The 16,610-nt window shown below is 50.5% G+C and overlaps 1 protein-coding gene across 3 annotated transcripts; it reads left to right on the forward strand.

Moving 5' to 3' along the window:
* Positions 1-1,730: 1,730 nt before the first annotated feature.
* On the forward strand, positions 1,731-16,029 carry LOC119108897 (diuretic hormone class 2-like). 3 transcript variants are annotated; one of them, XM_037232441.1, is made up of 4 exons: positions 1,731-1,802; positions 10,754-10,873; positions 14,269-14,376; positions 15,024-16,029. In XM_037232441.1, the coding sequence occupies exons 2-4, from the start codon at positions 10,758-10,760 to the stop codon at positions 15,163-15,165; spliced, it is 366 nt and encodes a 121-aa protein (XP_037088336.1). In that variant the 5' UTR covers positions 1,731-1,802; positions 10,754-10,757; the 3' UTR covers positions 15,166-16,029. The 3 variants fall into 3 exon arrangements, with proteins under 3 accessions (XP_037088336.1, XP_037088335.1, XP_037088334.1); XM_037232440.1 differs by having other exon boundaries at positions 1,735-1,807; XM_037232439.1 differs by lacking the exon at positions 1,731-1,802 and adding an exon at positions 6,774-6,828.
* The last annotated feature ends 581 nt before the right edge of the window (positions 16,030-16,610 follow it).

The raw sequence follows: 16,610 nt of genomic DNA on the forward strand, positions 1-16,610 counted from the left end.
TAACTAGCCAATAAAAGTCAGGGGATAGTACAGGAAAGTTCAGCGGGTGCATATCAAATATTGATTGGAGTTTTAGCCCACGACCTCATCGCAAATAGCATCGGATGATATATATATATATATATATACATATATATATATATAGTTATGTATATAGTTATATATATAGCCTATATGGATATAAATACATGCAGATGAATATATACACACATGTATATATATATATATATATATATATATATATATATATATATATATATATATATATACATTGGAAGGAACCATTGCCAGAGAAATGATTGGTCAGGTCAAGCTGTAAACAATCAGACCCCTGTGATCAGTATCTATTATGTAATCATACCGTGTTCCATATCTATCATGCCGTATTAAATGCATTGCAATTCTGAAAAAATTGCAAGCATTTCAATGGCAAACAGCCCGGAAAACCCGCTCCCTAAATGCTACTACTCTCTTTAGGCCCTGTTCGAACTCCAAGCGCCGAAGTGGAGCGTTGTAGCAGCCCCGGTCGCCACAACACCGCTGCCGGTCGACCGGATAACTTGCATTAATGAATTCGCTCACAGCCGAAGTCATACAGCTTGACGCAAAGCGAAAGTTCCACATGATGAGGCTGCGTCTAAGTCGGCCTCGCGCAGGCGCCGTGGGGTTAGACAGCCCGGTCTGCCAAGGCCCGGCTGCAGGGCAGTCCCTCGGGGAACATCGAACGCGAGCAGAAAGTGGCTACGGCTCGTACACGGGCGTGTGGTACGGGCTTGTCATTAGGGCGTGGGCTATATGTTAGAACAGTGTCGTTGAAACTTTGGACTTGCCAGCTTACACGCAGCTACGGTCTCATTTAGCTGGTGCTAACTGGGATATGTAGGCCACACAAGCTCGAATGAGTGTTGTTAGTAGGTCTGCGTTCGGCCTTGCCTCCGTTGGCGTCCGCCAGCACTTTTTGCAGCTTAGGAGTCGCACACAAGCTTGGGAAGAGCCGAAGCCGCAAAGGCGGGAGTGTTTACGGCTTACGTGATACTTTCCCTATCTCGTAGCGGATGCGAGTGCAATAGTCGTTATGGCCTCGCGATGTTGTTTCATTTAGTGAGGGGACAGGCTGAAGGATTTACCACCTTGTTATGCCATTTCAGACGACCACATCTTTGCTCCTACTACAAGATCCGGTAGCGCACTTCTAACATGATGACAGCGATGACCCTGTTACATATATTTATACCAGTCCTATCGTCGAGTAAAAACATGAATTTCCGTTTGGCCTGCGATCTCTTTGGCCTTCTGTCAAGTCGGATCCACACAGGGGCTTTCACAGAGTTTTTCTGCCCCAGTAACCCTGAAAGCTTGAATTTTGTGCAGCTTGCAGCAGGCCTCATTTCAGAAGCCTTCCGTTCGGAAAGTCATTCCTCGCGGTCCCGTGATCATCGGTACTCCCCTGTCCGATCTGGGCACTATCCTGTCTGTCCTGTCCGATCTGGACACTGCCCTGCCCGATCTGGGCTCTGCCTTTTTCTATCTGGGCCCTGGCCTGTCTTGCCCCGGCAGGCCTCTGCTTGTTCCGGTGGGGCGTCCGCCTGGCACGGCACGTGTCAAACGGAGCGGCGCTGCGCCGTGTCTGTCGCAACTGTTTACAGCCTGTGACGGCCTGCCAGCGGCGGCCGGTCAGTCACTGGCGGAGACAGGCTGTCTGGCCGCTCCGGGTTGCCGTCCGGATCCGCCGCCGCCGCCTCCGCCGCCGCCGCCACAGACGGACTGCAGACGGAGCGAGGCTGGACGGCGCAGAGCAGCCGGTAAGGTGAGCGGCTGGGACCAGCTGTGACCGCCGCTGCCAAAGTCTGAGAAGCCTGATTTGCCGGAAGGTAGACGCCTACCCGGTTGTGGTGCCGGGTGCCGTGTATATTTGTCTCGTTGATTCGTAGAATAAGCCTTGAGCTATGTTTGACAGAGATACAGCGACACCTAGACCATCGGATGTGGTAAATTGCTAAATTGCCGGAGTACTGGTGGTGTAGCGGTTCAGTTGCGTGTCTCGGAAACCAGAAGTACGGTGCTTAATTCTCCGCGGTGTCCGTCCTTCTCACGTTGCCCGTGCTCTCTGCCTCCTGCCCGTTCTTCCTGTCCTGAGAGGCAAGCGATGCCACACAGCTTCAGCAGCTAAGTGCGTCGTTAAGCCCCCAATGGCTCACTGGTAAAATGCTGAAGCTTCCTTGGATGAGGGCCCTCTGTTTGGATGATTTTTCAACGCTTTAGATTTCATTTATCGTACTTCGAATCAATTCGAAGGCGTGGCGGCATCCTTCACATATTTGTGAGTCTATCAAGGTCGCGGGAATATGTAAAACGGCGTCCGTTTCCCCATATTGTGTCAAGACAGACACCATGTATTTGGACCTTCAACCGAGTTAATTGACAATCACAGTTTTGTGTTTAAAGCAATGCACGTACGTATGCAATTAATGCTGCTAAATCCTGTGGGCAATACAATCAGGAAGAGGAATAAACATACATAAAAATGTTACGTACGCCGTTCCTGAATAAACTCCTACATTTACGTAATTCCAGTCATCACCAGGAGGCGACCAGCATGTTTCGGACCGACAATAACTTTGCCCACGCCCGGTCAGGTCTGGGTGCAAGCAGTATGTTTCCTACCACGCAACCACAATCACCTACGCAATATTTGGGGTTGGGCACCGATGACCGCTCTGACGCTACTTAAGATCGTTCTGAGCCCATTCCAGATTCCACCGATCTTGGTGACGCCAAATGCTCGGAACGAACGCCTCCCGCGGGGTAGATCCATCGCTCCTGACTCCCCGGGGCGTGCTCTGAGTGCTGATCGACACCCTGGGGAGGGTTAGGCGGACTGTGCACCGCCTTCTGGTACCGGAATCCGCCCGGTATAATCGGCTCCAGTCGCCGGTGGTGTGGTCGTCGGCGTCGACGACGGCTCTGCCCCGCTGGCATCGCGGCAGCGCCGGTGTTGACCAGCAAGTCGGCCTCTCTACCGACGGTGGCCGGCAAGTCGGCCTCTGTACGGACGGTGGCCGACGAGTCATCCTCTCTGCGGACAGTGGCCGGCGAGTCGGCCTCTCTACGGATGGTGGCTGGCATGGCCGGCGAGTCGGCCTCCATAGAGAGAGCGGCGGGCGAGTCGGCCTCTGTAGGGGCGGCGGCGGGCGAGTCGGCGTCTGTAGGGGCGGCGGCGGCGGACGGGGTGGCCTCTATAGGGGCGGCGTCGGGCGAGTTGGCCTCTGTAGGGGCGGCGGTGGTGGGCGAGTCGGCGTCTGTAGGGGCGGCGGTGGTGGGCGAGTCAGCCTCTGTAGCGGCGGCGGCGGCGGTCTGTAGGGGCGCCGGTGGTGGCCGAGTTGGCCTCTGCAGGGGCGGCGGGTGACGCTGATCGCTTGTCGGCCACCGGCCGGTCAGGAGCCGGGACTCGGCCGGCCAGACGGGCGTCCAATACACCGCTGGGCAGCGAGATCTCGTGGCGTGCTGCAGAACGGGATGATGAGCTTAGAAGGGCTTCAGGATCCGCTTTTGCCGATGGTGGTTGATACGTTTGGAGGCCGAGCGCGCTGTGCCGATGAAGGGCGCCGATATTGAGGTCCAGTGGCGCGTGCCTTCTCTAGTGCCACTTTATAGACACTTCACTGGACGTAAGCCTGTCTCTAGAGCGTTATATGACGCCCGGCGCAGGGCTTCGTAGAACTGCTTTGCTCATGGGTCATCAGACATTCCACGTAGTAATCATACGGAGTGTGAAAAGGCCCTGTACTAATGAAGCACGATAAGCTACATTACTGTCACTTGGAGCCTCGACATTTCAATACTTTTCGCCGACACTTGTAAGGACACCTGGCCAATTCCAAGAAGACCCTGACTTCATCCTCGCGAGGAAGCACGAGATCCTTTTTTATGGTCCAGATTGGATGTTGTAAAATCCGCCCTTCCGTTGTTTTTGGACCGAATCAAGCACCAGCTTTCTTCACACTTAATTTTGTCATTGAGTCGTTAGGCTCGAATGCGTTTCTGTGAAAGCAGAGCCATTCATGGTGCCAAAATGTACACAGCGATTTCCGTTAAGCATGTCGTCAAATGTCATTTAAGCGAATTTGGTGCGATATGATTAGAACGCGGTCATGCCGATTTTATGGGTGACTGTACGGTAAAAAGGAACACGTCATGAGAATCACCAATCTCGTGATAAATGCACCGTCGTTATGCGATGCGTTTTTTGTCATTTAAAAGTTAAAGAAATATTTAGGTTCTTCAAGATGTACAGTGGTAAAGACATAATGATATCTTATGTACTGGACTTAATAATGACGTGACCGTCAAACATGACATAATAATGACGTGACCGTCAAATATGATGACATTACTTACATGCAAACTATAAAATGCTGCATTTCCTAGAAGAGCTGGTTGATAGTGGCATTGTACTTAGTTTTTGGGCCACATTCCTTATCAAACAAATTGTCACAGGATGACACATTCGTCGAATTGGTAAAACCTGAAATTATCTATAAGCTATACACCCTCGGTATTCGCTTAGTGGTGCTAAGAGACATATTCATGTTTGTGTATGTTTTGATGGTTCGTCCCTCCTCACTTCTTTATGGGATCACCTCATATGCTTCCAAGATTTTTACGTTCAACGCGTTCACATCAATATTTAACGAGTTTAGGTCAATTGCTGCAATATGATTTGCATGTTCAGTTACATTATATTACTATATTTGTGGTTTTAGGGCTGTCAACTACACAGATAAATGGCGCCCCTCATCCGATTATACTGCATAATAAAGTGATATCAGCACGCAACTTACCGATATTAATTTCAGCCAAAGCCCAGCAATGGACCCGTTGACATACACTCAGATACATGCCGATCGGAAACGATTTGAGTTGTTTTGGTTATGATGTTTTCAGATGTGAATTATATGTTGCAACAAGAACTACTTGTGCGTCGTGGGATAGGCAAAATTTGTTAGCGGTTTTAAACAGCTGCCAGATTCATTACTTGTTATTATTAGATTGCAACAAAAATAAACTAATGGAAAGCCAAGTTCCTTCAGGGACCGTTATCAATGGGTTTTACGAATCCGTTGTTAAGTTCACATGAGAGCTCAAACTGCATGCATTCCATTTTCTTGCAAATATCCTCGAAGGTAATTCCAATTTCGTAGATATTTACAGTAAATTGCGGAAAAGGTAGATCACTTCCCTTTTCCAGTGAGCGAGTTAAACAGTCGGAGTTGGTTTTTTGGGACTTCGTGACTTCCCTCAGGACAGTTTTGATATGAACCGTCATAAGTTGGGGCTCTTATTTTACTCAGAGGTGACTCCAGGAAAGGTTTTTGGGAGGCGTGTCAGGACGAATCACAGTCCGTTTTTTGGCAAATGCGCCATTCACATTTCATTGATTAAACGCTGTCCATTTCTGCCTGCCGTGGTTTATAGCAAGGCTTATTGCATCAAAGTTGATCACATTTAGGTAATACACGGTACGCTTGAGCCGCTAGCGCTGGATCCAGCGTGTTAAACAGCGTGTTAACACGCTGCTTAACTGGATCCAGCGTGTTAACACGCTCAAAGCCGCATTGCCTAACTTTTTCCTTTCGTGAATGCGCCATTACACGCATTTGCGAAACACGATGTGTCAATAGAGAATTAAAGGTCCAGTGGTTAGTTCAAGCCATTGCGTGACAAAATCGGCTCAAAATGTTACGATATCTCCGTGAGTTTAAATTGCTCCAGACTCCCCGCATAGTTTTAATGAAATGCACCACGTAAAAAGGGATCAACTATGCTTCATCAATGCGGTGTAGATACTTCTGATGAATCGCCCTCCATCTGCTTGAGGTATATCAGCCAGTACATATCCTGTGCGTGCACATATCCTGTGCGTATCCTGTGCGTGTGCGTACGGTATTTCTCACCCGTGCATTGCTGGTTTTCGTCCCCTAACCGCTTGATTGCAATTATAATATTACTGTGCAACCAATCTCATGACCTTTTGCAAGTTGATTTTCAATCACATTTGATGAATTTGTTTTTGAAAAGCTGCATGATCGCATTCGTCTACAGGCAAGTTTTGCCCTTAACTTTTAGCATCTTTCTCACACATGATACGCGCATTCTTTGCACAGTTGGCAGTCTACTGCACTGTGCACCGCAGCTAGAACTCTGACAGGAATTCCCATTCATGACATCAACTAGAGCTGCCTGAACACGATTAAAACTTCACTTGTCTAGAACAGGCAGAAAAAATGTTGTTTGCATAAGCAAATTTTCAGTCGCATTTCATCCCAAAGATCTTAAACGTTCCACTTTTACATTTCGTCGTCAGCACAAGCACGCTACCTCGAAATACGCCCGCGATTCAAATATCACTACAGCATGCTCGCCTCCCACATGGTCCGCGTTAGACCCAATTATGACAAAATTATTGTTATGTAAAAAGAGGTCCCATGCAACAATCAAACGTAGCAAAGGGCCGGAAATGTATGCCGCTGCTTTCTACGCACCTAACTTAAATCCGATGGTTTGGTAACGCAGTCTCTGCTTAAAGCCTGTAATTTAATTGACAACCGTTCGGAAATCATCCGGCTAATTGAACGGATCTGGTTTCGCCCGGGCCGAGGGGTGCTCTGATTGGCTGAGGGCGCGGCCTCGCCCCATTGGTCCATTGGTCGCCGCTGTCTCGTGGGGAATTGAATATAAGGTGCCGGAGAGGCGGCACCAGCATCGCAGTCGGCGGTGGAGCAGCACAGCGGCGACCACGAGGCGATCTCCTCCCGGGACAAGCACCGAGTGAGTCTCACGCTGCTGACCTCTCAGCGGTCAGAACACGCACGTGCCACAACCCGGAACGCGGCCTAGTGTGGACCCACCTCAGATGAAACTGTGCTGGTAGACGTACGTCTATTGCTGCAACGACTGTGCCTTAAACTCTACGTAAAATACTAAACAGCAGACGTCGCAGGCTTGTCCAAACAGGTTGCTAAGTGCTTGCATCCGTTCAGAGACATGTGAATGTCTGGTGACAATGACGCTCTTGGCCGTGGCCCCTGCGGTAGGTGGACATACTCTGTCACATGGCTAGGCTAGTAATTTCCATCAGGGCATATGCTCGCACAATGTCAAAATTTACTGGATCTTGTTTATGGTCAGCGCTAACTCCCATGCCCTAAACGCTCTGCGTTTTGCTGATTTTGTGTGACATGAAGTGTAGTCAGGCTCGGACATGTGCAGAACAGGTATCCCAACCTCCGGGAAATTCCTCGCAAGGGGAATACGACGGTCGCAGCGGTAACTTTGCTGTAGCTAAATCATATCTGAGTCAAGGAAAATGACCTTGCTGCCAGCCCCAACAGATAGGTGCTGAATGGAGAATGATGTCACAACATGAACTGTCGTATATACCACATATACAGAGCCAAAATAATCTTCTATAGTAGCCAAAAAATCAGGGTCGATGTTTCCACAGCCACGGAGGGCTTAGATACGCGTAAGGTACCAAGAGTTTGATTCTGTGATTTAGTTTTTGTCGCCCTCATGCAGTCGCTGTGCACAAAATTTATCTGGCCGCACCACCCACATACATGAACTTGCCAGAATGAGAGGTGCGAATACGCACCACTTATGCTATTTTGATTTTGCTGCTTGTTTTCGAGCGTAGAAAGGCTTTGCTGTTAAAGGTTTTTGTGGTTTTTAAAGGTGAAGATACATTAAATGTTTTGGGCGACAGTTTCCGACCGCCACGTTCAAGCCTATGCTTTATATCTGACCATCACTTCCACACGTAAAGGTGGACTGATGTCTTCTCCTAGACGTAAATTATATCCAAGCATTTATCAACGTTCTACACAGCTAAAATGCACACATTGTGCACCTGGGCCAGAATCATGCGCAGATTCGTGATGTTTGCCCAAACTTGACCTGGCAGGAATCGCGAACCTTGCATCTGGTCCATCCCGGCGGAGTGCCTACCGTGATGGAGATCAGGCGTTGTACAGGCCGACAGACCACGGTCACCGCCATCTTGCCCCGAGCCACTGTTGCGTGACCAGACGGGCTTAACCAGGCCCACACAGAGTTCCGTTCAGTGCAGCCCAGCTCAGTGACCGCCAGCCTGCCCCAGACTGCCGGCGGTTGCCCACGTGCCGGCCATTGAGCGCTCATACACGGCCGAGAGACGGCTCGGTGTACTGCGGTACAGTCTACCAGCCCGACTTCCAAGCTCCTCTGGTAGCAGACCCTCGAGGCCGGACGCTCCATTGAACGTGCCAACGCGGCGGTGCGTGCCCTCGGCCCTGGAGGACGACCCGTATCAGGCCAAACAAGCCACTGATGTGCATAAACACTCTGGAAAGTCATACGCCTGCGTTTAATCGGGGTAATTGCGTCACTTGGTTTACCTTTTGGTCTCGAATCTGGGTCGGCTGCCTGCCGCGTCAGACTTAAATGTATTTCTGGACGAAACTATTCCATCAACGCGATTGAGTGCAGTTGAGTTATTCTGATTGGCGCGGCAATATGCTTAAGGCTTGTTAGTAATATTTACGGTAAATATGGCATCAAATCGAAAGGGTACTGTGATCATGGGGTATAGGTCGCAAATACGGACGTTTTTCCTCACTTAACTACTCGCCTCTCGGTCTCACGGCTAGCTGCGCCATCTTAACAAGCTCGTTTTCAGAAACTAAAAAGTGAAATGGGCCATTACAATTCTTAGTCTTTCAGTTCACCTAAGCTTTCGGAAGGGAAATCTACGTTAAATTTTGATTGTTATTAGTCTTCTTTGGTTTCCGAAACATGCGATTTACTATCACTTTTTTGATAACGTCAGTACTTATGAGCTAAATCTTCCAGTTGGACTCTTTATTCTAAGGCTGCTATAACCTAAGATTTTGCAGGCCACCGTAAGTCAAAAAATTCACCTAGTCCTATGTAAGGACACCGTTTCTTGAAATATATCATTACCCGCTGCAATATTACTTATTTATGCTGCGCTAGCATGCTGTCATGGTACCTGCGCAGCGTCCACACTGGTAAGAGGATGAGAGCAGAAAACAAAACACGCGAGGGAAGGCTCGAGCTCTGACCACGCGTATTCCTAATGCAATGAACTGCCATCTTGTGGACTGATGACTCCCAAAGTCACCAACACAGTGTACATTAGGAGTGCTTCCATTACGCTATATTGCCCCATGGGCTTACTGATAGGCTCGTCTGTGTGGCTGCGGAAGCTTTGCTGTGTGGCCTCTCAATATGTAGTATTTTCGCTCTTGTTCTGTGCGCTCTGAATGGTCGCAATACGGCAGCTGTCTTCCAGCTGGAGACGCAATTGCTACCCTGTGGTTGAGCCAGCCAATATATGACCAGCTGTTATCTGATGGTGTATTCACAACAGTGGTATTCGGATGGCTGCGATCATTGCGTTCACTTATTTGGATCTGGAGTGTTGAGCGGCGGTGACAGCACGTGACATTGCTGCTGATAAATCCCCAGGCGAAGCAGTGGACGTATTGGAGTCATTTTATCTCCGCAACTCTTCTCATTTCAGCAACCGCCGTGATGCAAGGTAGACTCGCAAGCGTAACGTGAACAGGACAGCGAGCTCTGTAGCACTTGCTCTTCACGGGTCATTGTCCAAACTGGCCTGGAGAGTGATGTGGAGTGATCGGTCGCTTAGCAGCTGATTAACATCATGCTGAATATTGCGTCTGGTGTTGGGCAACACTCAACCGGCCCAACTTTGCGGTTTTAGTATGTGTTCATGAGATGTTACCCCTCCCCAAAAGAGAAAGAGCCGAAATTCGCGTTGCTGAATAAACATGAGGATGAACGCAACGGATGCTTCCCTGTCACACGGCCTCGAATCCCCCGCAAGGGCAATCTCGAAGACCTGGCATCCTCTCCTCACACCGCCCTGCACGCGTCATGTCCTCCGCCCACTGGCTCTTGGGCCGGCGCCGCCTGCCTCAGCGCGCTGGCGCTGACCCGGTGACGTCGAGCGTGCGTGGCCGGCCGGGACGATTTATCGGCGCCGGCGCGGGTCTGTCGGCGTCAGCCCGGCAAACAACGCTCCTGGCGCTGTCCGGCGCCGGCGACAGGTGGATTAATGGCGCCGCTCCGGTACAGACTTGGCCAGTGAAGCGCGTCTCGGTGAGCACATCGGCCGCCGGCCACGGATTGCAAAGACGCTCACTAATGCTTGCAGATGCCGAGATTCAGTGCAGCCCGTAAGTGGTGAGCACCAGCGCTGATAGATATGGCCAATGATTTATTCATTTGGATATGACTGCCCGCAAAAGGTAAAGCTCCCGTTATTTTTATCGGAAACATTCCATACAGCTGCGGCGACAATTTATGGCCCACGTGTCCTTTCCGGGCACCTGGCATGCACCCGCTTGGGACATCTGTCTCAACTGGACATTGGCTTGCCCTAGAGCAATAACTGGACAATATTTCTGCAGCGCGACTCACATAAAGTGGAATTCTGCTACGAAAGAAAACGAACACTTTCCACAAAGTCATGATATAGCCCTTGGACATGATTCTGATTCTTTGCTTGGAAAGCAGCACACGGCACGAAAGGTCGAGTTGTTCCATAGGACGCTTGTGAGTTGACCCTCATATACCCATGCCACCTAACATTGGCCAGATCTTGGCCTGACCTTGTCACCTGACAGGGTCGCGAGCCTGCCCTGACCCTGACTTGCCTTGGTTTCAGGATCATGACTCGTCACGTGTCTGCAGTCAGCGCCTGCGCCTGGCTGGCAGCCATTGTCTGCTTCGTCTTCTGCTGGTCCTCCTGCAGCGCCGCCAGTGTGCGCCTGGAGGACGCAGAAAGGTTCGTGTGTAAGGAAAGAGTAACTGGGAGAGGTCAGGTTTCAAGTACCGGTATGGAAAGCAGAGAGCTGTCCTGTATCGGTTAAACTTCCAACCTTCAGGTCATGGTGGAATATTTTTGAGGGTGGCATTTTAAAGAGCGGTCTACAGTTGTGTGAGTGGGCTACGTTGGGTTGAATGCGAGGATCCCCACTGTGTTCACAGTCGTGTTTCTGCATTAACCATAGCCTTAATATCGTGCCGTGGCCAAGCTAAAAACAATCATAATGGATGATGTTTAATCCAGCGACTCAATTTTAGCTTGTATCTTCATCGTTTATCTTAAGTCAGTGCTGGTAAGCAGGAGCGCAGCCAGAGCCTTCGCAAGGGGGTGCACAGGGTTGACAGAGGACACCCCATAGTGAAAAGACCCCCCCCAAATCGTCGGATATGACCCATTTGTTTTTGAGGACATGCTTATATATAATGATGCATTTTTACCTTTCTATTTGAAATATAGGCTAGACGCTACCGCGAGATCAATTCTGCCAAAAGTTTATAGTAAGCAAACTGTCAAAATCGCGAGTTCAGTTACTGCATGAAATAAAACTGCTGGCGCTCTTTATTTTTCAATGGTCCAGTGGACTTTTTTAAACCGATAGAACTCAGAAACTTTTCAGAATTTTGTCTGGGCTTTACAGAAATAGCAAGGGTTCCGCGAATGTAGATTGAAAATCGGGATGGATCAAAAAATTCGCAAGTGGTTCAACAATCTGTATTACTATGCCAGACCATGTATGTCTGGGATATCTTCAACATTTAGTCAAAATTGATTGGTGGTACAAACTGCATAGTTTTGATCATGCGCGCTCGCGCATCTTTCAAATAAATAGCTGGACGTCAAGCGTTGCAATCTCCTTAGGTCGCGCAGCGTCGGTTTCCCAGACGTGCAGTGGTTAATGCGGGCGCGTGAACCACCAAACTTTCGCCACCCCGGTGCACAGGCTCAAACGTTTTGATTTTATTTGTTTCACCAATCGATTCTGTAAAATAATGAATATTCTCAGGAAAACATGAGATGGCATTGTGCGCTTTGAATCCATTTCGACCTACTCCACTCAGCACTAATGAGACCATTTCTTTCTTTCCGGTAGAGGGGAGCCCCTGAGTACAACACCACGGGGCACAGTGCTGTTCCCGGTCAAGGACTGGATACCATCCTGTCTCACCGCGTTACGTTTTCTGGCCGTCATTCTGGCGACACGGGGCGGCATCCCCTGGCCAATCCGGAAGCCCTTAGTGTAGACATCATGTCACATTGGTCTGCTCCCTGACGCAGGAGGCCTTCTGACATGCGCGGTGGACCCCGGATCGGCGCATTAACCGTCATTAACGCAACAGCATCCTTGCTCAACGCAAGTGCTCAATAATTGGCACATAGACTCCAGTTGGGCTTAACGGACCCATGCTGGAAAAGGGTTTGAGAGCCCGCCGGCGGTAGTGGGGGCTCTGACTGGCACAGGACTCTTCTGTTACCTCAATGGGAGCACTCATCATAAGCTCTTGATTTCTTCAATTGCCAGAGGACACCGACCAACGGAATTTGAATTTGAAAAACGAGAACCTCTGCCATTTGGGCTCCGCTCTTTCCCCTGATCGATTCGATGTCCCTTGTTGACACATAATGCCCTGTAAGACACCAAGGGCCCCTGAATTATACAGGAGCCCAACCGAAATACATCGCCCTGTCCCTGCTTCGGAGATGCGCCCCCAGGGCTCAGACCAACATGGAGCCGACTGTTCGTTGTTCGTGATATCCGGTTGAAATAGAAGACCGCTCCGTCTCAAGGGTCCCTATCCGTGTAAAAGATCATCTCACTGAAATTTAAGATCACGATCCTATGGGCGATGGCCCTTGATGAGGCCTGCGGCCAGTCCATCGGACCCTTCAGCTATCCCATCGGCCCCTGATCTTTGGTCTGGAGAGGCCCTTCGACCCTTCTTCGGGTCCCCTCAAATGCCGCTCCGGCTCGGGGCCACTTGCTGCCACGGGACCCTGTTCGGCACTGTGGCCCCTAACCGACACAGGAGCCCCTCATTGTGTCAGGGACCTTGAATATTGGAAATTGCGGACTCCGGCCTCGTCTCTGCTTGGGAAATGGGTCTTAAGGGCCCAGATGGACATGAAACCGACTGTTCGGTTTTCGTGGTCTCTGACCGACCTAGACACTCGCATTGTCTCAGGGGTTCCTAAAACGCTTGCAAAAGGACTTCTGACTGATATTTCAGGTCCCGACGATACTGGCCACGATTCTTTATGTGACCTACAGTCAGTCCTTCGGGCCCTTATGCCCTTCTATCGAGCCTTTGATAGTCAGTTTCCGGTGGATCGTCCGGGCCCCTCTTCGGGTTTCATAAGGCACTTTCCCTGGTCGTCTCGGGGCCCTTGCGAGCGCAGAGCCCTCTGTTAGGTACTGTGGGCCCCTAACAGATACAAGGCCCTCGACCAGTGTAAATCACTGGCCCCGTCTTTATGGCTGATTGGGAAGTAGGTCCTCAGGCCCACACCGACATGGCGACGACTATGTGGTACGGTGGTACCCGACAAACATATAGGCCCATATCGACGCAGGGGGTTTTCGATCGGCACAAAGGGCCCTTCGAGCGTCACTTAAGGGTTCGTCTTCGCAGGTCTGGGCTTCTGAATAAGACTCCAACCCCTCTTCATTCCCTTAAGCCCCCCCCCCCCCCAACCGGGCTCTTGATCGCCGGACCGCGTGGGCCCTCCCAGGTTCTCCGCCCCTCCTCGAACACTGCCTCTGGCCGACTCGGGGCCCCTTGACAACACAGGGCCCCTGTTAGGCGCTGTGGGCCCGGAGCAGTGTAAATCGCTGGCTGCAGCTTTGTCTCTGCTTGGGAAATGAGCCATTCGCCCATGTAGCCACGGAACCGACTGCGCGTTACTGGTGGCGTCTGACCAAAATATAGGCTCTTATCGATTCAGTGGGCCCCTGATCAGAGCCTAGGGCCCTCTGGCTGGCATTTGAGTGTCCGGCCCTACGTACCATGCACTCACACTTTCTTTTCCTTTGGCTCAGAGTCCCGTGAAGCCTCATAAATGAGGGCCGATATGTCTGTAATACCATGGACTTCATTAAGTTTACTGGCTGCGTATGGTGTCCGCAGTTGGGGGTAGAAACATATCCCGCAGAGCGCATATATGACCATGTGCATATGCTTCCTCTGCAATGGATTAAGTAACGGAGCACGCTCGCACATACGCGTAACGTTCATAATATGTCATTCTAGCAACATAACCTGTATCACGAGAGCCATCACAAATCACGGTGCGAAAGAATCGCTTTCATGTGCTAGATCGCATAGCGTGTCCGCTTAACGCTCAACTCTGCTCGACAGGAAATCTTGGGCGGACGACGTGGAGAACATGCAGAACGACCTCTACGTCAGCGAGCTGGTTAATCGGCTGCGCGCGCTCAACGACGCCGAAGAGACCGGTCTGGCCCAGTACGAACTAGATAGATATTTCCGAAAACACGTGCCGTTTTTCCACCTGTACAACAGAGTGCCGGCCACGCCTACTGCGGCGCGGTCCGTATACGCCGGGTAGGTCGCCAGGGCTCCAATAGATGTCGCTGCCTGCCGTCTGGCTGTTCGAGCATCGTGGCCTGGCCAAGAGAGGACATCGCAGTAGAGAACGGTAGCATTCTACCTTGGTTTTACAGACCTACCCGGCGAAATGGATAAGATGGAACGTTTTTATTTGATTGCTTATTCTCATGTGATTTGTGCATTACGTGTCGCTGTTTTGTTTTGCATGATGAATGGCGCCTTACGTGACCGATGTCTTTCGCTTCATCTTCTACTCATTCCAAGAGGGCTTCTTCATGGGTGAAAGATGTGTTAATTCAGAGAGTGTCTGATGACATCAGTGACGTTAATGCTCATTTCCATCGTCGCGTCTTTTTAGCGTGGTGATACGTTTACGCATTTATATCATATTTAGTGATACATAAAAACAAAAAGCAGATGGCTGCCCTCAAAACATGCCGCTTCCATCTGACACTTTCCCTGTTCATAATTGATCCACAGCGATCTCCACAGCGTCTGTGAAGATCCAATCTCGTCTCTGATAGATGCCTGCTTCCCCACAGCAAGCGCGGGTTTGACTTCGGCCTGGGCCGCGGCTTCTCGGCCACGCAGGCGGCCAAGCACAAGATGGGTCTGGAGGCGGCAGCCTTCCCGGGGGGACCCGGCCGCCGGCGACGCTCCGTCGAGCAGGCGCTCCATCTGTAAACCCCCGACCTCCATATGGCGTGCCCTCCTCTGCCCCGGCGGTTCCATGTGGAACTGACGGTGCTAGTTGGAGTGTCCCCCAGCCAGCCTCGGCGGACTGGATCCGGTGGTCACGCGGGATCAGCTGACTCCGGCAGGTCGGACCGCTTGAGGTCCGTAAGCCGATCAGGAAGACACCTTGGAGTTAGCTGAAGAGGCTGAAGATAGTTTGGTCTGTGGTGGGAGCGCCTAAGCCTCAGCTGATCCCGCAGGATCAGCTGATCCCGCTGGTTCTCAAGGGCTGCTGGTCAGTCGCCTGTCCGCCGCCGGCTGATAGTTTGCTTGTTGTACGCTCACGGACGGGGCGGTCTTATCGTTCTCACTGCGCCGGAGCCACATACAGAGAGTTGTTGGTTAGAGTTGTGTAGTGTGCAGTTCACTTTGCTTCGCCCCACCTAGCGCCAATCGTAGTCGCCATACGGCATCCGAGTTTTACCTGAGTTATAGTTACCAGATGTCTGATCAGTGTTTCATCAGCATTATAGCAGAGTTGTATGACGTATCGGCCACAGAAAGTACGGTTCGAGGAAAGGAGCAGGCTCCAGTGTATTGGCACATCCAAGCGCATCCAGCAGCCTGCCAGCAGGGCAGCTAAGCGAGACCATTGGGCGTCCATCGCAGTCACGTCTGGTTGGGGCTGGCCCGAGCGCTCACGTGGGCATGGCGCCGGTCTCTAGCGACACCGACGCATGTACAGACCGGCTGGGCCACCTGTCACTCTGCCAATGGACAACTCTGTTCGATCATCCACGCGTGAGACAAATGTGTGCCGTGTTTAAGTTAAAATGGTAGTGTCGATTATTTGAAATAAATATATTTTGTTGACGATGTCTCCTGGTCACCGACTAAAGGTCAAGGCCGAGGTAAACAGCAGAACGCGAATACTAACAGCGTTGCTCTGTCCGCCACGCAGTTCCATTATACTCATCCAGTACCTCTCCCTGACATGACAATATAGGTGTCACCCAAATTCCTGCCATTTTGAATTTCTGTTTTCATGTTTAGTTGCCTTATGATTCCTGCTGGTTCAAGTTTGTGCAAGAGATGAGTACCAAGGCTCACTCGCAGCTCCCTCTGAATGACAGCGGACTGGACGTGAAGCGCATTGTCGTTGTAGCTGTGCTCATGTAAGACAGCTGAAACATGTGTGTTCACAAAGCTTTTCAAATCAAACCAGCCATAGAAGTTGGGGCGTTTGTCCCTGGCACCAGTCGCTATAAGAAGGAAGAGAACACCTTAGGATGTGACACTCGCTCCAGGGTTAATCATGGGACCACAATATCGGCAGAAATCATATCTAACAAACAAAAGCTACAAAAGAATCGAACAGCTGCTGATGTCAATCATTTCAGGAATGTGTTCACGGACAGGTGTGATATTTTACGCAGTGTTGCATCACCAATATT

The sequence above is a fragment of the Pollicipes pollicipes genome, unplaced genomic scaffold, assembly GCF_011947565.3.
Source record: "Pollicipes pollicipes isolate AB1234 unplaced genomic scaffold, Ppol_2.1 Scaffold_6950;HRSCAF=8241_pilon_pilon_pilon, whole genome shotgun sequence".
NCBI lineage: Eukaryota > Metazoa > Arthropoda > Thecostraca > Pollicipedomorpha > Pollicipedidae > Pollicipes > Pollicipes pollicipes.